Source organism: Neopsephotus bourkii, unplaced genomic scaffold (assembly GCF_033783945.1).
Source record: "Neopsephotus bourkii isolate Nb327-2 ecotype Australia unplaced genomic scaffold, CSIRO-AGI_Nbou_v1 NB_1630, whole genome shotgun sequence".
Classification (NCBI taxonomy): Eukaryota; Metazoa; Chordata; class Aves; order Psittaciformes; family Psittacidae; genus Neopsephotus; species Neopsephotus bourkii.
Window position 1 is genome coordinate 6,978,645 of NW_026902105.1, and position 24,615 is coordinate 7,003,259.

General features: G+C 35.2%; 1 protein-coding gene across 4 annotated transcripts in view; it reads right to left on the minus strand.

Moving 5' to 3' along the window:
- Positions 1-24,615, minus strand: part of CSMD3 (CUB and Sushi multiple domains 3) — a 600,129-nt gene that overhangs the window by 183,244 nt on the left and 392,270 nt on the right. For all 4 annotated transcript variants that reach the window (XM_061373410.1, XM_061373409.1, XM_061373412.1 and 1 more), the window contains 4 exons: positions 19,125-19,281; positions 15,003-15,194; positions 9,785-9,911; positions 8,774-8,976 (listed from right to left, as the gene is read on the minus strand). In XM_061373410.1, the coding sequence (XP_061229394.1) occupies positions 8,774-8,976; positions 9,785-9,911; positions 15,003-15,194; positions 19,125-19,281 (679 nt within the window). The remainder of the gene's footprint in view (positions 1-8,773; positions 8,977-9,784; positions 9,912-15,002; positions 15,195-19,124; positions 19,282-24,615) is intronic.

A 24,615-nucleotide genomic window follows, 5' to 3' on the forward strand; every position in this document is an offset into this window, starting at 1 on the left:
ACAGCAGCAGTAACCACCTTGACAACCCAAGGCTCTGGCATAACTTGCAAGTCATAGGAATGGTACTTTCTGTTGCATATAGCAAGGCCCATCTCCACCAAATCTCTGTAACTCTCAGCGAACCTTTCTGAGTCTTATTTCGCTCTTACATCAAGCACTGACCAAACGCACCCTAGCACCAAGCCCAGTACCACACATCACAAGAGGAAACAGATGGCTGAAGAAAGGATACACATTGGAAAACCCTCCATGGGAAATTCCCTGGCTGCCTATGAATTCATGAGGACTACAGCTTGGGCATATCACAAAGGGAAGTGTAACCCAGTCTGAAGGTCCTGACATTTCAAGTGTTCCATGTACTTATCTGCTTGTCCTTGTAAACATGTAATTGTCAAACACAGGTTATGTGCACGCTACTGTCAAAACAAGGGTTAAGTAGACTATTCTGTCCTGAAAGACAAGTTCACTGAGTTTCAGATTTCTTGTGAGTTTGTACACCTATGTGGGGTTTTCACTGGTGTCCCCAGGCTCACAGAAACTGGCAATGCACAACCTGTAAAGTTCCACAAAAAGATACATGGTGGAAACCGCTGCAAGGTCCTTTACAGGCTAATGGATTTTTTGTTGTGTGTTGGTCGGTTGATTTTTTTCCCTTTTTCTGTTTCCTAGTGCATAACAAATAATATTCCCATTTTGATAATATTCTCCTGATGATAAATAACCAGAAAGATCTTCCTGTGATATTGTTCTCTTAAACTTCAGGAGCATGACCATCAGGTCGAAGGAGGTGATCCTGCTCCTTTATTCTGCTCTCGTGAGACCTCACTTGGAGTATTGTGTACAGTTCTGGTGTCCTCAACATAAAAAGGACATGGATCTGTTGGAACAAGTCCAGAGGAGGGCCACGAGAATGATCAGGGGACTGGAGCACCTCCCATATGAAGATAGGCTGAGAAAGTTGGGGCTGTTCAGCCTGGAGAAGAGAAGGCTGCGTGGAGACCTCATAGCAGCCTTCCAGTATCTGAAGGGGGCCTATAGGGGTGCTGGGGATGGACTCTTCATTAGGAACTGTAGTGGTAGGACAAGGGGTAATGGGTTAAAACTTAAACAGGGGAAGTTTAGATTGGATATAAGGAGGAAATTCTTTCCTGTTAGGGTGGTGAGGCACTGGAATAGGTTGCCCAGGGAGGTTGTGAATGCTTCATCCGTGGCAGTGTTCAAGGCCAGGTTGGCCGAGGCCTTGGGTAATATCCCTGCCCATGGCAGGGGGGTTGGAACTTGATGATCTTAAGGTCCTTTCCAACCCTAACTATTCTAGGATTCTATGATTCTTGTTGCGTTATATGTGAGCTTATGAATCCACATCCACACATAAACAGAGTACAAAGTTTTCTGAGAGATCCCAACCTGCAAAAATGCATCTGAGGTGACCGTGACTAGCAATCTTTAAAAAACAGTTATTACCAGAAAAAATGTGGAAAGTAAAGCCATGCCTGGTAACCCCTATAACATACTACATTCTAAGTGTACATTTCACAAGAGGGAAACAGGAGGGCTTTTAAGAAAAAGCATCTACTCTCTGCAAGCAACTGCTGAATCAAGGAATATAATCCAGAGATATGATTGACTTGCCGTCTATCCATGAGCCAAGCTCCCCACAGCATAAGGCAGAAGGGTCTTTTTAGAAGCCAAGTTCCTTACAGCATAGGTACAGGGCTGGAGACCAACACTCCTACAGCATTTCTCAGGAGCTTTGTACCGAGCTGAAGTGGGGCTGGAGATTCATACTTCTGTCTTTGCAAAAGCAGTGGTTTGTATGACCAGTAACAACTAAAGTATTATAATCCTTACCTGGTAACACCAACTGAATAAGACTACTTGGCGAGCTGCGTAATTCAATATTATTGCATTGCTATTGTATTCAGAATTTGTATCCAGATTATTTTATGCATTCTACTGATTATCAATCTAGAGTATTTAGTAGCAATTGTTAAATGAACTTCTTTCAAAAGTGGTGTTTGCATTGTAACCTAATATTGTCACATATCCTGTTTTTGTCAGACAATAGTGGAAATCGAGTTCTTCCCTAAGAGACTTTACCTGCAGTATCTGTCTATCTGTTTAGTTCTTGGGGATAACAGCTTTAATAATTAAAGATAACCTAATTTTCTTTTTCTTATTGTTTTTGTTGCTGCCAAGTTGCATTAGTTGTTAAAATGCATTTTGTTAAAACCATCTGAAGTACTACACTGCTCTTATCCTGTCTTACTGGACAACTTTATGAGTATTTTTTCATAGCTCATAAGTAGATCTCTTCTTTCCATAAATATGAACTTTTCAGCTCTGAAGATCTATTATTCCTTAAGCATTTGCTCATAGCTTTGGCACCAAGCTTAATACCCAGGCCCAAATAAATGAATTGACATATGCTTTCACATAATTCCTGGAACTCAGCAGAAAATGGATACTCGTAGTATGAAATGACAATATGCATCTGTTTAATTTGATTCTTTACAGAATAGTGTGCAACCTGTTCTGTTGCAACTTCTGAAGATCCAGTGCAACAAAGAGCAGCACTGCCTGATTTTGCACTTTGGGTGAGCTGAAATCCTCTGAAGAGAAAGTGAGATTGCTCTTATCTTAAAAGTTAAATTTTTCATTTGCTTTTAGTATCGAAGATTGTATGTAAGCATTATAGCTTTAAAGTTTCAGAACCCTATTAGTATTTTGGGAGTTCCTATAGCTAGGGCCAAATTTGGAGCTCCTGACACCTGGTAAAATATGGTGTTAAATCTGCCTGAAATATTCGTGTTTTGTTGATGTTTTATTTCTTTTTTATTTTTTTTAATATAATTGGACATTTTCACACTGATACAGAATTGGCCTCATTATTTGGTAGTATTCTGTCCATACGTTAAATGTCATTATGCTGATCTGTCAGATTGCACTTTTTTTTTTTTTAAGAAAGCATCATACACTTACAAAATTTAGAAAACTATCAGAGAAGAACTTCTGTTTCCTTTACTCTTTGTAGAGATTGTAAATTCCCAAAACAACAATGGGAATATAAAAAATAATAAAGATCTGTCTTCCATTTTCTTTGGCAAAGGTTTAAAATTACTCTGTGTAAGTGAATTATATCTCATATGCGTGTCTGAATACGTCCAGACAATAACTGAAGTTACAGGTCCACAAATAACATTTTCCACAGTCATATATAAAAGGCTGAAAGATGAACATTCCTTCAGTCAAATGTCTGCTGGATGTGTTCTTTATAAGATCAGGCAGTTTACTGGCATGCTTTTAAGAAAAAGATAAATATTTCTATGGCAATGAAATAGGAGCCTAAACCTCTTTTTAATTTAGCTACATTACAAACAGCAACCCTAACCAGGAATGGGGTAACAGTGAAAACAGACAGCTGACAGACTTAAGTAACCTCCATAGTAAGCAGTCTTCTCAAAACTAAAGAATCAGAACTGAAGAAAGAAGATGCATATGGGAAGCAAAAATCCATATAAAGAATTTGAAAGAAAGAACTGGGTTCCACCAGTGAGAGCTTTTCAAAAGGTAGTGAGATTTGTTACAGAACATGAAAAATTATCACTGATCAAGTATAAATCTAGTTTGACTGCCTTCAAGGAATTTCACATCTATATTTTGGCCATTTTCCCATCTATATTTTGGCCATTTTCCCAACATATTACTTCTTTCTGGATGCAGTTTTGCATTATGCTCCTTTCATTACGAGCTAGGAAGAAAACTTCCAAACACCTTTTTTTTTTTTTTTTTTTAATGGTATGTATAAAAGATCTGTATAAAGCTCTGTAATGGATTTTGTTTGCAAGTAAAATGACCCACCAGAATTACAAATTTTATCAGAGGAACCTGAAGTACACTGTTCAATTTTGTATGGCATTAACAAAAAAAAAAATAATACCAGGAGGTTTTTCAGATTCAAGGAAGATATCACACATATGAAGTTAAAATAAAAATTAAGAAATTAATTCCCAATTTGGAACCAAATCAGCTTGAGCTCACTAAAATGCAACATCACTAATCTGACAAAGCCTGTTTTAAACTCTAAATCTGTAAATTTAGGGTAGGTGAGTAGGCTTTGTATTGATGTAAGTCACAAGTGTATTTGCCAGCATAAAATACACATATCCTATATACTAGTTAACTAAGAAGTAGCAGCTACTAAGCAGTTAATGTAATTTACAAACCTGTTACAGGAATGTCATTTTTTGCCACTGAAAGACCCACAAGTTACTATTCCTTTTACTAATATCTGCTACTTAGAAAAAAGGTAATAGCTGATAGAAGGAAAACAAAACAAAGCCCATCTCCTGTCTGTTAAGCCTCTTGATGTTAAAAAAAAAACAACAAAAATAAAAAAACCAAATCCTTGAAAAAAATCCATACACAAATAAACAAACCCCCCACCCCCCAAAGTCAAAAGTAAAGCACTGGGCTAAATTTAGAAATGTGAGTATATTTCCCATAGTCATCCTGGAATCTCTAAATCCAAAGGACTACTCTCAAATTAAAAAAAAAAAAGTAAATCAGGAAACCAGAGTATGAAAACATTTTAGATGAAAAACTGGTTCTGCCGTGGAATACATACAAGGAGGAATAAATTCTATCTTAGTGATTTCAGAAAACTGAAAAAGTTATGTTAGGAAATGATCCTTATACCAGCAGTGATAGTAAACAGCACTCTGTGAAAAAAAAACATAAAACAAACAACCCACCACATTTAAATCCCCCAAATACATTAGCTCTGTTACTGGAAAAAAAAACAGAGAAAAGGAAGGAATAAACAAAAATGTACTGAGCAAACAGCAACAAAAAGCAAACAAAATTAAAACAAACAAACAAACTCAAACACCACCACCAATAAAATACAAACAGATGCACAGTAGTAAAAAAAGACAAGAGGCTGTTCAGCGTCAAAAAATCTTCCTAAATGACACTGTGGTAAATATGTATTTCTTTGAACAAACAATCCCCCCACCCTCCCACCCCACCAAAAAAAACCACCCCACAAACCAACGAGAGCAAACAACCAAAAAATACCAAATCAAATACAGGATATTTCAAAGAATACATGGCTATAAATCAGCAGTAAACCTAAATATAGAAAGCTGATTTGTAAGCATTTAATCATTAAATGTTATCAAAGTAAGCAATATAGTGTACTATATTTCTAGAATATAAATTAATATTGCTAAACTTAAATCATCCAGGTTGGTATCAGACACAGTTTTTCTACGCTTTTTCTGTAGTCTACAGAGACCACGAACTCCAAAGGACTATTCACCCAGTCTTAAAATAAGGAGGGAAAGCTGTAGTTTGACAGTAACCCTAACCCTAATTGCATATCCTGTTATATAAAAAATTGCTCTTATGTGATATAAAATACTGGTGGAGCATCTACTTACAAACCCAACCCATACCCCACACCCCACCCCCCACAAATACTCAGAACATGCTTACAGGTTAGTAATGCACAGTCTGCCTTATACTGCTCAAAAAAAACGCTTTATGTGCTGTTTAATGAGCCAGAAATGTGACTGCACACTTAGGCCTGAGCAGAATGCAGTCTGTAATGCTGAGTGAATCAGTAGTGCAGCTATTAATGGTGAAATAATGGTCTATGAAAGATGAATACAGATCCTTTCTGAAAAAATGATATGTGGCACCTGAACTGTTAAAAGCTAGAAGAGAGGAAACTTCCTCGCAATGTCTGATTCAAAGGCCCTTGAAAGCTATGGAAATAATCTCCTGAACTTCATTAAGATATGATATTACACACTTCATGCATATTAAAGGGACTAAAAAGATTATTTTAAGCACCCAAGATTACTATCACCCAATTTTTTTTACTTCAGTGTTCCCATTCAACTTCTTTCATTTCACTTCCTCTGTCTTCCTCTCTCAACTACTACTTGGTGACATGAAGCAACAGCAGCGGAAGAAAATGATTCATTATACTTCATACTTCTGCCTGATCCTGAGGTGCGCATGCCTCTGGCAAATACACACACTGATTTTCTTCTCTTTTTCCTTCACTTTTCTTGAAGTTCTGTTTTTCTATTTTGTGCAGAATTTACTGACCAAAGGAAGCTACTGCTGATTTCACTGATGTTTTTTCAGTATGTACTGGGTTTTTCATGCTGTCTGACAGTTCAGAGTAAACATGCTATAACAGGGGCTTCCTGTTTGCATGTTGCTTGTGGCCTGCTGCAAACCTTACATTCTTCACCTAATTTAAGGGAAGACCTCTGGCACCTGTTCTCTAGCTGCATTATTCAATCTGTTCATTCCATTTAGACATGTTCCAAAATACGTCCAAATCTATGCCAAATCCATTGTGTTCTCTCTTTCAGAGTAATGCACAATTGTACTAACTTTGAAAATTAATCTTTGTCAACCATAAAAAAGTCTGTCATATTCCTTAGAAATTTAGCATAGAATAGTTTCCTTCATATTAATTACTTGCTGAAGAGATTATGAATGTTAAAAATATGGAAACACTTCTGCTATGTCAGATAACAAAAACCCACGTCAGCTTCCCTAAGGTTGCCCCCCCTGCCTTTAATTTGGTGAAGGATGCTATCTCACCTGGAATTTATGTTACCAGATACAAACCTATTTTCTGCACATATTGGATGATTTGTAAAGTAGTCAAAGTCAAATGATGCTACATTATCAATGGTGATCGCTCCCACTCATTAATTAAATGACAGATGCAGAATTGTGCATGAACAGTTGATGAAATGAGATAAAAAACTAAAGAATGAATAAGATGGTTAATTCTCTTTTTACAGAAATATTTTTATTTTTAAAATTAAGACAATAATTTAAAAAAAAAGTGTTCAAGGTCTTAAAAAGGTTTGAACATTAAATATTTTGTCATTGAATAACATTCCGCTTGAGGTAAAAGGACAAACAGTCCAGTTAAACAGGCATGCCCAATTTTGTGAAATGGTGAAAGTAAAAGCAGACACTGTCCCTATGCAAACTTTCTGTTCGTTAATTACACTGTAGCTAAAGTACACAGACGTCATCTGTTTTGCTCCGACTACATTATATACTCAAAGAAAGTATATAAAAGCTTGAAAAAACATTGCATAGTTATCTTTCCCTTTCCTCCATGTCCTCAAATATATTTCTTTCTCAGTTAGTAAAATAGTATGAAATCTATTAAACCATAAAGCAATAATGTCATTCAGGTTGTGTATTTAGGAAAAAAAAAAAAAAATCTCTGCTATTCTAATATGGACTATATACCCTAACTGCAACATCAAGTACTGGACTATGATTTTTGTGAACCTGGACTAAGAGAAATGCTGATACAGTAACTCTTCATGGATCCTTTAAACTGTCATGATTAGATCTCAGCAGATTGAGCACAGAAATCAAATAAAATATCTCTCCATTCAGAGGGAACTCTAAAACCTCTTTTCAGGCAAAGCTCTTTAAGTACATCAGTACCTGCTTTATGGCTTTACTCCCATGTCTCATCCTTTTTTTTCTTGCAACTCCATTCTTAGTCTGCATCAATCTCTTTCTACTCACCCAAAGTGACTTCCTGAGGAAGTTTCATCACATAAATGTTCTCCCCATTCCCTTTTCAGCCTCAACATTAAATAAAGGAGCGTGTCTGAGAGTGGAAAGAAGGTATGTGAGACTCTCCCAAACAAGCTGTGAAAGCGGGAAAGGTGGTAAAATGGCAAAAAATATCTTGGAGCCAAGGAATTAAGAACTCTACGCATGGCTTCAAAAGCCATCAGATGAAGCAGATGTACTACTAATGAAGATCATTTACTTTGTCCTCTCATTCACATCATTTTTCCTTCAAATTATTGTCTGCACATGTGTGCATCTGTCACACACATAGAAAGAATGAGATTAAGGTAAAACAAAGGCTAATACAACTGCCAAGCACAGGAATCACAAGGTAAATCTTATTAAGAATCTCTTTGTAGACCCAAGTTGGAAACCTGAGTTTATTTTGTTTAGCTACTGCAGAATAAAATGATAATACTAGGGCAGATCTTGCTCATCTTAAAAAATGCATATATATATATATATATAATTCACTGACCAGAAAGGAAAAAAAAAATAAATAAGCAAAATGGGTTTCACTCAATGATTTCTTCTTTTTTAGCACTCAAATTGTCTAAAAGCATTTAATAACATTTAAGTAAGCATTTAGATATGTCATCACACTGCCTGTAACAAGATAAAATAGAGATAGATTGCAAAAAGGAGATGGACACTGCTGTTTCTGTAATGTTATTTCCCATTTCATCCTATGCAAGTTCATCAGGAATTAAAACTCTGCACATATGCCTCCAAAACGAGAAACTCTTTCTGATCAGAAAAGGATGGAACTTTTAACATACCTCCATCGTCAGGATTAAGGTGATTTCAAGCAACCTGATCTAGTTGAAGATGTCACTGTTCATTGCAGGGTGGCTGGGCTACATGACCTTTGAAGGTCCCTTCCAACTCAAATTGTCTTACGACTTGGGAAAAAACTAGTTATAATTACTAGCATTTTGGTACTGTCCCAGCTGCACTTGAAACAAAGCCAAACAAGCTAAGGACCTGGGGGTTCTTTTTAAGATTCAACAAATCTGAATCTGGGCAAATTCTTTCCCTAATAAGGTCAGAAATGTCACTGATTTCAGTTGTTCCCACACTGTTCATGAGTGAAGTAATTTATTAAAAAAAAAAAAAGAAAAAATAATTATAAACTTACTTGAAAACTGTATGGCAAATCCAGATTTGCTGATATAAAAATCTGTGTCAAACTGGATAGTTACTATGTTGAGTGTACTGTGAATGCCTTCAGGAACAAGGGATCCACTAATTTCTTTGAGTAACATCTCATTCTCAGGTGGACCATCCCAAACTCGTAGAATGTCATGGGACGCCTCAGTATCAAAAGCAAGAAACTGAAGGCTGAAAGGATACCATGATTTTATAGTCAGCTTTCATATTACCCAACGACATGCCAGTAACAACAAAACTAAACCAATGAAGCAAATAAAGTTTGAATTCCAAGGATGATTTTCCATAAATTTTCACACCTTTACATTTAGATGCATAAAAGCCCATACATAAAACATTCAAAAAAAAAACAAAACCTAAAAATATTTTAATTTTTCTACCATAAAATAGTATGTTAATTTAGCCAAACAATCTGTAAGTATCCACACAAACTTTTCATCAGAAAATAGTTTTCTTAAGAAAATATTATATATCACTTGTAAAAAAAAAAAAAATCTAACTGTAATTTGAGGTAATTAGCAATACAGTGTAAATAAGTGTCTAACTAAGAAGCACTATTGAATTGGAGGGTTTTAAAAAAAATATATACTCTTCCACTAAATGGTTGTGCTGACTCCAGCATTTTCTACGTACTCAATCTTATAATTTGGCATTAAAATGACAGTTGTATTAGATAGTGTTTATGGCAGATTTCCAGTTAACAGTTCCAGTTGGTATATATGTTTGCATTGGTTTAAAATTCATCATCATTTTAAAAAATTATATCCAATCATGAAGCTTTAGCTTCATCAGGCAATGTTTATTGAAAAAGACAGTTTCAACACAAACCTACATACTCAAACTAAGAATGCCAAAATACTGGCCATTACCTGCATCTTAAATTTTAAATCCTAAACCCTTTTTTCTCTACTATACAAGTAAGATTTGGTTATTATATAATCAAAAAGATTTGTTATAATTGCAAGATTTGTTTCGGTACCTGACAATATTTCCTGGGTCTACTTCAATCACCCACATGCAACGCAGGTTGTTGTCATAGGGAAAAGGATAGCCAGGCGATAAGATTCTTCCTGACGATTCTCCTTTAAAACGGCCTCCACATTCAGCTAATAAAAAAAAAATAATTACGTAATGTGTTACTTTTAATTCATTACAGATGGTCTTTCAGCTAATAATCTCAGCAAACAATTTGTACATCTACTGTCTTTCTTGAAGAGGTTACACAACTAAACTGACTGCATGCCCTAAGATTGTAAGGCAATATGTAAGGTCTTGAAGTGGTTGCGGAAAGAATCCTGCAAATGTGGTTTTATTTGAATTTTTTTTTATATTTTCCTTTGACACCTACGTTTTTTCTAATAACTTGAATGCAACATATTTATTAGAACACATATCATTATATACTGAAAGGAGCATGGACTGTTACTTTAAAAAAAAAAAAAACAACCAACCAAAGCAACCAAAAAAACCCCACAAGAGCACCATGTTTCCCTAAAGTAGTAGAATTAAACTAAGAAAACTAAATAAATTACTAAGTACAAAGCAAAAATACATTATTTTTTTTTTTAATAAAAGAGGAAAGCATACTAAAGCAGGCTATTCAGAGAGAAAATCATCCTTTCAGTCTAGGAAAAAAAAGTTGTAAAATTTCTTACTCATCCTCACAAGTGGAGGTGAAGCTATAATACAGTATGTAATAGCTATAACATTGTATATAACACAGTTAAACTATATAATTCTTAGAGGATGACAGATGGTAAGTAGCTCCTTTCTAGCTGGCCTCAGCCAGTCACTAGGCAAAACTGAGTATTTCATAATCTTAATACCTAATCTTTGAGAAAATCTTTTTTTTTTTTTAATGTAGATCCCTGGAACTTTTGAAGCTTTCTTGTTATGCTTTACTTCCTTTTAAAGTCACTGTAATTATTTCTCTCTTATGAAGTAATCCAAAATAACTCTTTGATTAGACCTCTCAGTATAGTTAAAATCAGTTTTATTTTGGCTTAACATCACCTAAATATTTGAGAGATTTATTACCTTATGATCTGTAAGTTCTGAGATAAAATATAACTGAAATGCTACAATTGATGGATTTTCTGACATACTAAAAGCAAATCTGCAGAGACAAGTGGCCCTTCATAACTTTTTTAAGTACTTTGCAAATCTGCTATTTCCTATTCTTAAAAAAATAATAATAATCCAAATAATTTAATTCAGACGATATCACAGCTTGTTATTGTTCCAGCAGAGTAAGGATGTAAACAGAGTACACTGGAAGGAAAGAAATTACCCGCAAGCTGGATGAAATTTAAAATTAATTGCATTTCATCCAGAACCACTGATAACAAGCTTATAATTTCTAACTTTCACAGAATGTAACCTGTTTGCTTTTGTTATGATTTTTAAAGGTTCCCTTTCTCTCTCTCCAGTAGCTTATTTCTGCCTCTCCATAAAGGTTCCAGCTCCCCAGTTTTGCTAGTTGCTAAATCAGCTGTGCAAGTGATGACTGCTCAGAAATCAGCATCTTAGGCTGCAGTCAGGAGTAAAGGAGAAAAGCTATTTTTTATCCTTCATCTCCAGATTGCTTACTATGAAGACAATCCTAATAAAGAATCTTAGCTTTGCCTCCAAGTGTCAATGCTAAAGATTCTTCTAAGGATGTCAAGTTAAAGGAAATACACATTATACGACATACCTTGTTGCAAATTCCATTGATGGTATGTTGTATTGTAACATTTACTGCCTGTTTAAAATTTCTGATTACTACAACTGCTTGAAAAAAGTTTTGCTATTGTCTTGTCAATGTCGCATTTTTCTATGAAATTATATTAAAACAAGAACAGTAGCAATTTTAAGTCAATTCCTGACAGTAGCAGAAAATTAAAATGTCTATTGACTTATGTTGCTCTTAAGTATGCCAGCTGAAATGTTTCATGCAAAACATTGCAGTTTTCACATATTCTCAGAATTTGCCTGAATGATCTGACCCTAAAACATCTTATGGTGGGCTGAGGCTAACTAAGCAAAAGTGCATACATCTGCCTGACTCTTAAACAAATACCCTGGAAATAAAGGGCATCAGTGTTACAAAAGCAATTTTTATGGTTTGGGATTTTTTTTTCATTTTCTTTCACAGCAAAGAAGCTTAGTTTCTAGCTGATTATAACTAAAATTGAATGTTGAAAGGACTACTATAAGCTAGAAATGTTAGAACAGTTTTACTGCTGATTTATCTCCACCTCTTGCTATTTAATCATTACTGAATTTAAAGTTTTGAAACTGACTATTTTGATCACAGATGAGTAAGAGATATTCAGACTTAGGCCATTGTTTGGACATATTAAAGAGGTATATAAAAGAGGCCTCAGTTCTGTACATAAACCACTGTGATGTAATTTTGTCATTTTCTTTGGGGAACATTTCTAATCTCAGCATACTCTTACTGATCTTGCGCATTTCTTAATTGCCCTTCTGCTTCCCAGATTTCTTCCACCCAGTTTCCTCATGTTCTATCATTACTAAGACATCATTAATCTCTTCTTACATATTTTTTTTAGCCCAATAAAACATCAACAGACATTTAGGACACTTTATAGTGTTCACACTACATCCCTTAAAAGGTATGATCATTAATTAACATGAAAAACTAGAAGGTATGTGGAATTCAGGGTCATTATTTACAGCTGGCATTCAAAGCCCTTTTAATTTCTAAAGCTTGTCTATACAGAAACCTCACTTGCTTAAACTAAATTATTTTAAAATCTATTTAGCGAAACCCATGAGATCCTCAGGTTGGAATGGATACTACTGTTGATGCAGACAACAGCCTTAAACAGCTGCTTAACTCTTCTCTGGACAGAAGTAATATGTTTTACTACTTTCCTATGGAGAAATACCTAATTGATATAAAGAAAATAAATTATTTCTAAGATAACACAATATACATACTTTTGTTTGCTTAATTAACAGCAATACATGCAAATACATGGTATTCTGAACTGGGTGTATAAGTAACCTCCCTGTGGATAGCAGACTAATAAATATTTTTTGAATAAGAGTAATTTAAAACTCAAGAAGTTTATACCACAGACTGAGTCAGATTCTAAATCGATTCACCTGCACAGAACATGATTTTCACAAAAAGTCTGGAGGCATTGCAAAACCCAGGTACTTACTTTGTGCTTTTTTTTTTTTTTTTTAATATAGTGACTTGAGTTGGATGGTTTGCCAGTATTGAAATGGAAAATAATATAAAACCTTAAAGTATATGCAGCATATCATCACTTGTAACAGAGGTTCAGATTCAGGTCTGGATTTCAGTCTATTGACCCAATTCTAAGGTTGGCAACCTGTAACTTTTGAGCTGTATGTATCTGTTCTGGAGAGGGACTGCTGAATAATTAAATTCAGGGACCTTCCTCCAAACAGCCTCTGTCATTTACAGGACACATGACAAGAACATTAAACTCCCATGTGTGAATTATTCTAGTGACCTCCCCTTTCAGCAGACCTTCTAGATTTTAACTATGTAAGGTTTTGCTTATTTGTATCAAATACAAGAAGATTGAATCTCACAGTTCTTGTGAATAGTGCACAGTATACAATCTAGATAATCAATTAAAAAAAAAGAGGAATAACTTAAGACATATTCACCTTGGTCTGTTTTAAAACCAAGCAGGAACTCCTATATACATAAAAAGTGTTACTTCAGTGATACAGACTATGATTTTTAATGCTTATAAAGGAACTGAAGATGTAATTTGTTGTTCAAACTTTAATTTCAACCTTCTGGCACCTTCACATTTATTGATTTTTATTTTCAGCTTCCAGCATGTGTTCTTTGAACATCTATTTGTTACTTGCATATTCCTGCACCATACTTTCCTCTTAATTCTTTGGCTTCATATATCCTAAATTATGTATAAATTAGTTAAGACATCACAAAAGCACTTATTCCTTAATTATCATTCTAAGAGAGGTGTTCATTCCTTATTTGTTGCATATTTTTCCTAAATTAACTTTATTTCTTAATAAAGATATGCCAAAGCACATTGTTTTCTCACAAACATAAATCTATGCACAAACTGCAATTCACCCCTTGCTTCTCCTACTCAATACCTATTTTATAGTATCATAGAATCAACAGTGTTGGAAAAGACCTTTAAGATCATCAAGTCTACCCTTCATCCCAGTTCTGCCAAGTGCACCGTGAAACCATGCCTTCAATCTAAACTTGTTTTGAGTGCTTTCGGAGACAGTGATTCCACCACTTCCCTGGGCAGCCTGTTCCAGTATCTGACCACCCTTTCAATGAATAATTTTTTTTCTAATATTCAGTCTGAATCTCCCCTGATGCAGCTTGAGGTTGTTACCTCTCTTACTTTATTTCCTCTAAAAGGAGGTGAAAAAGGAAGAAAATTACTAGAATCATAGAACAGTTTGGGTTGGAAGAGACCTCAAAGATCATACAGTTACAATCCCCTTGCCACTGTAGGGACACCTTCCACTCGATCTGGTAGCTCAAAGCCCCATCTAACCTGGACTTAAGCTTCCGGGTGTTTAAAAGGTGCTTAAAAAAAATTTAAGTCTTGTCTTCTTTTTGCTTTCCTGCAGAAGAAATTGACCCTGTAGGTACATGCACAATTTATAAAGTTATTTTAATTTTCATATTGTAATAAAATATATAATATTGTGTTATTCATCACAGCAACATAACAGAAGCCAAGTGAAAAAAAAACAAAACAAAAACCAAAAAAACCCCTCTATAGCTCTTTGTGTCTTTAAGTTTTTTTTTTTTAATTTATAGTATTTGTATGTAAATATATGGAAAGTTTTGTAGCTTAATAATATTTAGGTATCATTAGAAAAAAAAAGTTTCTCAATACCTCATAAAATACCTATGGTCCTTGCTTTTTTGTATTTAGCTCTAGCTTTATGTTGATTATTTGCTGACTATAACCAGATTTTTACATATTAGGAATTTCATTACACATGAATGTTTAATAATTGCTATCTTTCTTTAAATTGAAAAAAGCAACAGCACTCACACAAGCTTAGATGAGAGATCTATATATAGTTTGTAAATGTGTAAATAGATCTGTACACATACAGAACAGATTCCACACAGATCTAGCAATCCTTACAATAGTTTTTTTTATTTCTTATACAATAGTTTAAGTAATAATAAAATCTAATACCAATGCATGAAGGCAGAGGATAGTCCCATGCCCTTCTTTCCCCAGTCATACACTTTAGAAGGCTACTTCCATGGAGTGTGTAGCCTGGATTGCATCCATAAATTATAGTGCTCCCTGCAAAATGACCTTGGTCACTGATTTTATATCCAAACTGTGGTACACCAGGGTCCTCACAATGTGAAAGCTCAAAACCTGTGTAGGAATAAAACATTATAGTTACAAAATCAAACTGATAAATACATTAATGAAATAAAGATTTTCTGTTTTCCAGTGGAAAGCAAACATTTTCAGACTTGATGTAACAACATGTTTAAGGTTTCTTCCCTAGTTTTTACTAAGTAGGACAACTGCCTATAACCCTCACTTACAGCATACAAAAAAAAACCACCCTGTGTCATAGCATCATTCTTCCCCAAGTCCAATTAAAGACTGAAAAGAAAATCTCTTATCATTATCAATGAGTTCTAAAATTATGGAATAACTTATAAAATGGCAGTTAAAATGACTGTCCACCTACTTTGAGGACAATCTCATTTGTGAATAGATATCTGAAGGCTCATAAACAAAACCACACTGTAGATTTGTTACTGTGCATAGTAACATCAGTGGCACAATACCACTTACAACACCAAAGAAATACTGGTATGTTCACCTCCCTACCCTAAACCTGTATTCAGTAGTTTGTAAATTTAAAAACTACATGCACGAGGAAATTATAATGGTGATACAGAGAATTCAAGCCAAACAATTTGGAAACTTTGTAAAATTAAGAGATGTGGATCAAGAAGGAAATAAAATAACTTAAATATACAGAAACAGGCAAGCATATTAGAAGTTATATATAATATAGAAGGAAGATTGTCTATTTCAAATAAGGTTTTCTGTTACTGACCGAGAAGCAGCTCAATATCTCACTGTGTTCAAAACTAAATGTATTTTATAAATATCATGCATATCAAAGAGTTTGTAGGTTAAAAAGGTACTTTTTGGCAGATTGATATTCTTGTATGTAGGTGACATGGGAGCAAATTAAGGGCTTTTCATGTGTGCTTTGTTCAGTGAAGTCGTTTACACGGTATTTGTCCATCTGGTCAACAGTTGGTAGCCTTTCACAATCTCTCCTCAGATACTGAGTCATTACTGTTGAGTGACAAAATGTTCATTATTTTACAGACAAAATGCTTCATTTGAATAAGGCTGTTTTGCTGACAAATATTAGGTCAAATGCTGTATCTTCCCTGTTCTTCCATCAGCTCACTGAACTTCTGACTCAAAATGGTTCAACAGCCTACACCAGCTCTGAGCTGAACTTTTCTCATTGCAAGCTAAGCTATTGTTTCTCAGTACAGAACAGAGTGCAAAACCTCAAGAGGCTTATGTGAGAAGAAACTTTTGTTGCATGAAGAAACTTCTTTGATATTACCATTCTAGATACTTATCGACCAATTAGAATTTCCTGTCATCTAAGAAAATTGTGGATCAGACTGTATGAAAAACAAGTCAAAATGTGCCTTGATTCCCAAGATGCCCTCATCTCTGGATGGCCTGCTTAGAGACACAGAACCAAAGTAGTCTTTTTAACTTTTCCAAACCCTCTGCTGTAGGCAGTGACACCTCACACTAAACCATGTGTCCTGCATTCAGCAGTAGCAGTCATTTTTCTCCTTAGTAGCTGGTTCAGTGTTGTGCTTTGACTTTCATCCTGGGAACAACACTGATAACACTGATGTTTTTAGTTGTTGCTCAGTAATATTTACTCTGACTAAGGACTTTCTGAGTCTCATGCTCTGCCAGGGAGGAGAGGAAGCCGAGATTGGACACCTGACCCAAATTAGCCAAAGAGGTATTCCATACCACAGCACGTCATGTCCAGGATGCAAAACTGGAGGCAACTACCCAGAAGGGCTAGATCACTGCTTGGTCCGACTGGGTATCAGTCAATGGGTAATGAGCGGTTGTATTCTCTTCCCTTGTTATTTTCTTTATCATTATTATTATTGGTGGTAGCAGTAGTGGTTGTGTGTTATACCTTAGTTACTGGACTGTTCTTATCTCCACCCATGGGAGTTATATTCTTTCGATTGTCCTATTCATCCCTCCAGGAGCAGGAGGAGGAAATGAGGGAGTGAGAGAGCGGCTGTGTGGTTCTGATTTACGGATGGGGTTAAACCATGACACCATGTCACCCAAGGCTCTGTCCAACCCGGCCTTGAGCACTGCCATTCATAACTTCCTTGGGCAACCCATTCCAGTGCCTCACCACCCTCACAGTAAAGAACTTCTTCCTTATATCTAATCTAAACTTCCCCTGTGTAAGTTTTAACCAATTACCCCTTGTCCTATCACTACAGTCCCTAATGAAGAGTCCTTCCCCAGCATCCTTACAGGCTCCCTTCAGATACTGCAAGGCTGTTAGGAGGTCTCCACACAGCCTTCTCCAGGCTGAACAGCCCCAATTGTCTCAGCCTATCTTCATATGGCAAGTGCTCAAGTCCTCTGATCATCCTCATGGCCCTTCTCTGGACTTGTTGCAACAGTTCCATGTCCTTTTACTGTTGAGGACTCCAGAACTGTATACAATACTCCAAGTGAGGTCTCACAAGAGCATAGCAGAGGGGCAGGATCACCTCCTTTTACCTGCTGGTCACGCTCGTTTTGATGCAGCCCCAAGAAATGATTGGCTTTCTGGGCTGCAAGTGCACACTGCTGGCTCATGTTAAGTTTCCCATTGACCAGCACCCCCACATCCTTCTCTGCAGGGATGCTCTGAATGTCTTCTCCACCCAACCTGTAGGTTTCTCACAATATGTCCCTGAAGACACAAAATATTTCATTACAGCTTGTGGGGATTTTGTTTACTGCTTACAAGTATTAGGGCAAGCCCATGGTACATATTGAACATTTTGTTGCCTATATCTACAGATATTAGCTGTATTTCCCAAAATGGAAAATGGCCAATGAATGATGATTAGTGGCACACTTGGAAGCTAGTCACTAGCAGCATATGCTAGGAATCAATACTGGGTCCAATCTTTCAGCATCTTCATTAATGATCTGGATGGTGGGACAGGGTGTACCCTCAACCAGGCTTGCTGGTAATACCAAATTGGAATGACTGGCAGTACTTCAGATGGTCATGATCATCCAGAATAACCTCAGCAGCTGGATAAATGGGCCAGCAATGAACCTCAGGAAGTTCAACAAAAGGAACTGCAAAATCTTGTACCTGGAGAGGAGTACTTCATCACCAGAATATTTTGGCAGCCACCCAGCTTGAAAGCAACTTTGCAGAACAGACTTCGGAGTCCCTGGTAGATGCCAGCCTGAATACGATCCAGCAATGTGCCCTTACAGCAAAGAAGACTAATAATACCCTGGGCTGCATTAGGAAGCATGTTGCCAGAAGACTGACAGAGGTGATCCTTCCCGTCTACTCTAAGTAAGCACTCTTGAGGCCACATCTGGAGTATGGTGTCCAGTTCTGAGTTTCCCGTACAAGAGAGATATGGAATTACTGAAGAGGGTGCATTGAAGGGCCACTAAGATGATTACGGGATGGAAGCATCTTTCTTATAGGTAAAGGCTGAGAAAACTGGGACTATCCAGCCTGGAGAAGAGAAGGCTCAGAGGGATCTTATCCATGCAAATAAATCTGACATGATTGCATAAAGAAAATGGAGTACACAGAGCCTGGCTGGGATGGAGTTAATTTCTGTATCAGGCATAAATCTTAAGTCTTAAGATGGAGAATCTTTTACATATAAATTATGAAAAAATGGGTTTTAGTTAACCATGTAAAACTACTTGCATGCTTAGATATATTTTATGCGCTAGTGCAACTAACTGAAAATGATATTATTTTTTATTATCTTTTCCAAGACTGGAAAAAACTTCAAAATAAAAACCACAGCAGTTTAAGTATCAAACTACTTGAAGTACCATCAAAGTAAAAGCTTTTTATGCTATGTGTTTTGATTTTTTTGAGGTTCATTTATGAAACTATATTTTGATTAGTGATTTATTGTTGATATAATCATTATTTGTCTTTTGACTGCATTTTCATTTTATGAGCAGAGAATTCAAAATTAAAAATCTATTACAACTGTTTTCATAAATACTTACTGGTATACACAAGCTGAAAACCTTCATCAGTGCCTTCCAGGTCTGAGTTAAATTCCAACCACAAATGATTTGAAGTACTACTTAGTGTCAGGCCTCTTAATGATGCCCCAGTATACGCACCCAGCAGGTGAGCAGTGTTGTCTCTGCCGTCATAGATCTGTAAAATAAATATGAGTTTTATAGTTTTGAATTAAAACAGTGATATATTTGATTTACAAAATAATTCTGTACATTTCCACTAAGAGGGAGGCCAGCTTTGCCAAGGGATTTCTTGCCACTCAACCCACAGTACTATTCAGATATGCTGTTATCCTTTCTTGAGCTAACTTGACTTAATTGTGGTGATTTTTCAAATGCAATTTAAAATATGCCTGTTACTTTTTCTTTTTTTTTTTTTTTTTTTATATAACAACAGTAGTGGGGAAAGGTGCCATATCAGCTCAGTGTTTTTAAAACTCCCTGTTTTCTCTTTCATTGTCAGTATTGTAATGCTGGTCACAACCTATTAGCAAACACCTATTTTGTGTAGCTACGTCTGCCTCAGGTCACTGAGGTGACATAATAAAAGCTCACATCTTCACAACCTTGGCTTGTTAAATAAACCTGTGATTTTTTTTTTTTCATATGTGAAGAGAGGTTTCAAATTTAACTGTATAGTTAAAGGAAACTAAGAAATAAAATAAAACTGACAACTGCTTCTGTAAGTTTAAAGGGTAATATCTATATGTAAATTGTAATACAGCACTTTTATTACTTATTTTTCTGCAAGAGTTGTTCTTTACTATATTGGAAACAGAAACTTCCACCAGACTACTAAACATATTAGAGACCTTTTAATAATTCTCCCAAAATTTCCTGAAGGACTTAGTTGCTGTAAAACATCACAGGTTCTGCATTACTGAAATTCCTAAAAACAATTAAACTATAACTTAACAGTAATTGTTAAGCCAACCAGAAAAATTTTACTTGCAAACCAGTAAATTGACCTCTGAACAACTTTCAAAATGCAATATAGGTAAATTCTAAAGCTTTAGTTAAAAAAAAAAATATATATATATAGTCTCCAGTTCTGCATAAGACCTAATTGTATTAATATGAAATGTAGTTAAAGCTTGTATTTGTAAACAGGAATCCATGCCACAATGAAATCAAAACAAACACACCACCAACAGTAGTAAGGCAATAAATTGAATGTGAAATATTCTGTTGCCTGTTCCCCATCTGTGAGAATGACTTACACACATAAATTCTACTTTGCAGAAATCTTCATGCCTCATGTAATAACTTTAGATTTACATTTAATCATAGGTTGAAATGAAAAAAAAGTCATTTCTACCCTTCTCTACTGAGCTAATTACACAGCAATTTAGTAACAACAGCAAAATGACATAATTTTTCGATTCTAAGTAAGCTAGCAAACTTCCAAGCAAATTTCACATTTAAATGCCATGTATGGAGTAAAAAAAAAGAAAGTGAAGGAAAAAAAATGTGCTAGTAATAATTAGCAACTAAAAATGAATTTTAAAATATCTGTAATAGTATTAAAGTTGATGTCTTAATTTTATTTAAATCTTCTTTGAAAGTAAATTGAGATCAGTAATCAAGTGAGAAAAAAATGCCAGCAGAAAAAATAGTTCTAAGATGGACATGGGTTTATTTTGGTAACTGCAAGGAAAATGTCCATTCCAGAAGAATTACTGCTAACCTCGTGACAGACTTAAAAAAAAAAAAAAAAAAAAGCTTGAATTTGATGCTCTTTCTTTTAATCTCTCCAAGCTGCTTATAACTAATAACACTCAAGGATTCTGGATTTATTTTCAAACACTACATAAGAGTAATCCATTTCCTGCTATGTATGCATCACTAATAATTAACTAAAGAAAGTTATTGTAAGTTATACCAATTATTCACAGTGTCTCGCCAGGACTTCATGGTCCCAATTTTCTTCATGTTAGAATTTTCCCACAAATACTTTTTTGCCAGTTTCATTAACTGTACTACTATATTAAACTTATCACACTGACATACTGACATCTCTCCAGACACTAATTCTACTTTATGGGCTAACTAACTGTCCCTGTGTATAATACTTTGAAGTCTCTATCATTTCTATGAAGGAACAGAATTTATTTCAAGAACTCTAACACTTCAGAAATTCTATGATTCTTTGAGAAGAACTGAATTTGGTTGAGGGAGAGGTGATTCATTTGAACATGAAACTAATTTTTTTTTTTGGTTGCTGACCTTCAAATATTCAAAGTAATATATACCACTCTTCTTGAGACGGTTCCTCTCCCTTAGGACAATCTATGGATGCATGTTTGGTAGTATAATTCTCAATTTAAGTCATGTTTTCTCTTTTGTGCTTCATTTGAGTTAATGGGAACCATTATACAATAGATATTTCTAGCTGTAATTTAAATTATACAGTTAAGTTGCAAAGAAGTGGTAACAGCCTACGTTCTCTTGATGGGATTTGCAGAACCAGCATTTTTTTCCCTCCCTGAAATAGGTGGGAGTTCTGATAAAGATTTTGAATGAGGTAGTAATTCAGCTTCAGATTGTGATCCAGAAGACAAGATCATATGTGAATTAAGGTAGCATCATTATCTTATTTTGAATATAGGAATATTCTTTCTCCTACGCCTTGCCAGCACATCTGGTTTTGTGTCACTTGGGTGCTAAATGTATGGCCAAGAATAATCATTATGAAAATACTATTTGGTTGGATGCATTCTGCCTTCAAGTTATCCTGTAGCATTACTGCAAAGATAATTGATTTGTGATATAATGCTTGAATATGTCAGTGACAACCTATCTAGAAAACTGAAGTCCATCTTTATGAGCTATTTAAAGACCTGATCTGTTAAATGATTAATTCACAGAGGAGCAAAGGCACAGAAAATTGCATTAATGGCTTCACATCACAATGATACTTTGAAATGTTATAGGGAAGGATATTAAGAGTGAACACAGTTTACATAAATATGATTTGAGCTTAGAGTGTAATGTTTAATTTGGGGAGGAGGAGTTATGTTTGCATTTGCAGTCAGAAAATAAAGAAATCTTCCTAAGCTTATGAGGGGCTCTATTGTCAAGAAATTTAAAATGGAAATTTTCAACTAACGTATTTAACTCCATAAAATTTTAGCAAGGGAATAGCATAAAGTGAATGTCTTAAATTTGTGCATTTTAATCAAACTATTTTTGAGATTTGCCGTTGAAACATAAAAGGCATATGGATATGAAGATCTGTGCCTTTATAAAGAGAAGAAAAAACACAAAATCAGCAGCTCAGAGCTGAGGCTGTCAACACCCTGTCAAATGTATCATTTATATCGCATGCAAATAGAAGCACTAATATAAAGACAGAAAAGGGCCCATATGTTTGGGTTTTGTTGCTTTTTTTTTTTTTTTGTCCCCTACATTTATTATCTATTTATCACTTATATTTTCAAGATGGTATTGCTAAATGATTATGACAGCAAGTGTGGAGATTCTTAAGAAACAAATTAGCAAAAAGCCCAAACATTACCTCCCTTCAAAGTCTTCAAAAGCCTTAAAAAACTGAATCCTGAACACACCTTTCAAAGCTAGCCCACAGGTGAGTCAGCAAAGGCAGTAAAACTGAACCCTCCATATTCTGCAAGAGCAGAGCGCTGAGCCAAACGCAGGCAAAGGGTACTATTAATGCCAGTTCGATTGGTTTAGTGACACACTGTTACCTGCCTGTTACTGCATTGATTGTTTTAGCAGAAGACAAAAAAAAAAAAAGTTTGCTTCATCACAGTATAGAAAATAATTCTAAATCCTTCTTTCCACATAGGTGTAATCTCATCTGACACATCAGTGCTCACTGTATATACTGCCAAGCACACAACTTACTAAAAAAAAAAAAAAAAAAAAAAAAAAAAATCCCCACTAACAACTGCTCTATTGTTCTCTTTTCATACTTAGTGCTCCTTTCTCTTTTATTTTAGGTTCACTTATGGAATCTGATTGCAGATTTTTGAGGGGCAGTGATTTGATTTTTAACACGGACAGAAAACTAACCATTAATTATTACCATGCATAGGTACATATTTATTTCTGTTGAAATCTACTGAAAATAAACAATCATATTCAAACTTCAATTTTCACAAAATATGCCTTTCCCCCAGTAAATTGGTAAAGTATACTAAAACATCTTCAACATAAAAGAGTACTTTCCATATTCAACTGATTTCAACACGAATCATTTTCACCACTAACAATGAACTATTCAGGCAAATAGAACGACAACCCTGATCCTTTCCGTGCAAATCTAAAAGTTTTTCTTACAGCTATCAGAGACTACATATTTTACAAGCAAAACTCGTGGATGAAGATAAAAGCAGGTTAAAAAGGCAAACAGAAATGTTCTCATACTTTGGAAGCCATGTATGCTTTCCCTCTGCTTCCCACATATGCAATTTACTCTAAAAATGTTGAATTCTGGAAACAGCACAGAAATGCAGTTGTAAGTACAATTACAAAGAAGGAGACAACTGTCATCCTGTTTCCAATTAAATGAACGAGCATGTAGTGACTGTAGAGATCTTAAATTCTTCATATGCATTCATGAAGCTTTCATACAATATGTCAGACTATCAAAAGCAGGTTAAAGCCCTACACAAATAAAAATGACAGACATGTATTTCTCCTAATTTCCAATAAAAAACAACCAGCTAAAAAAAACCCTACAACATTAATGTATGTAGCTAGAGTAGTTACATCAAAAAGAGAAAAAAGAGAATTGCATACTAAATGAAGCAAATGAAAAACAAATTGCTTGTTCTGAAATCTCTGTTCTATACCAGTTCAGAATTGATAAATGGGAACTCCTTCTCTGCCTAGGGAGTAACAGTAAGGGCAGTGATTTTTTTTTGTTCTAAATATGGTGTTTCCTTCTAATGCTGTTCTGAATCCAGCTGTTTCACTGTTTCAGTCACAGTGCTTGTCAGGTACAGATCTGGTCCATGGTCACTTAATTCATGTGGTAAGCAGGAGACCCCATGACTTAACAATATATCAAAAGTTCGGTAGAATGTCCAGTCTATTCAGACTGTGAATGGAATTTTATCTACGTATTGCTGACAATCTAAAATAGTAGCTGATAAAGTAACAAAAAGTTCGTGATTAACTTCTTTGCCAACATTTTCATTTATCATAACTGAAGAAAAGAGGTTCATCATCCATTAAATGTCTAGCTCAAAATCTGAGCTTTAACTTGGAAGCTTTTGTAGAAACATTTTTGTTTTCAAATAGAGACTTCCTTACACTCCCTACTTTACAGTTAAAAAACAGAAAAACAATATATTCACAATACATCACTCAGCTGTTTTCTGTAAGACTGGATGATTTTTGGTTTTCTTTTTTTTTTAAACTTCTTTCCATTGCCATTTTTCATAACAGAAAAATTAATTATTTTTTACTTACTCAGAGATTTCTTAGAGTTTTGTCAAGGCATTAA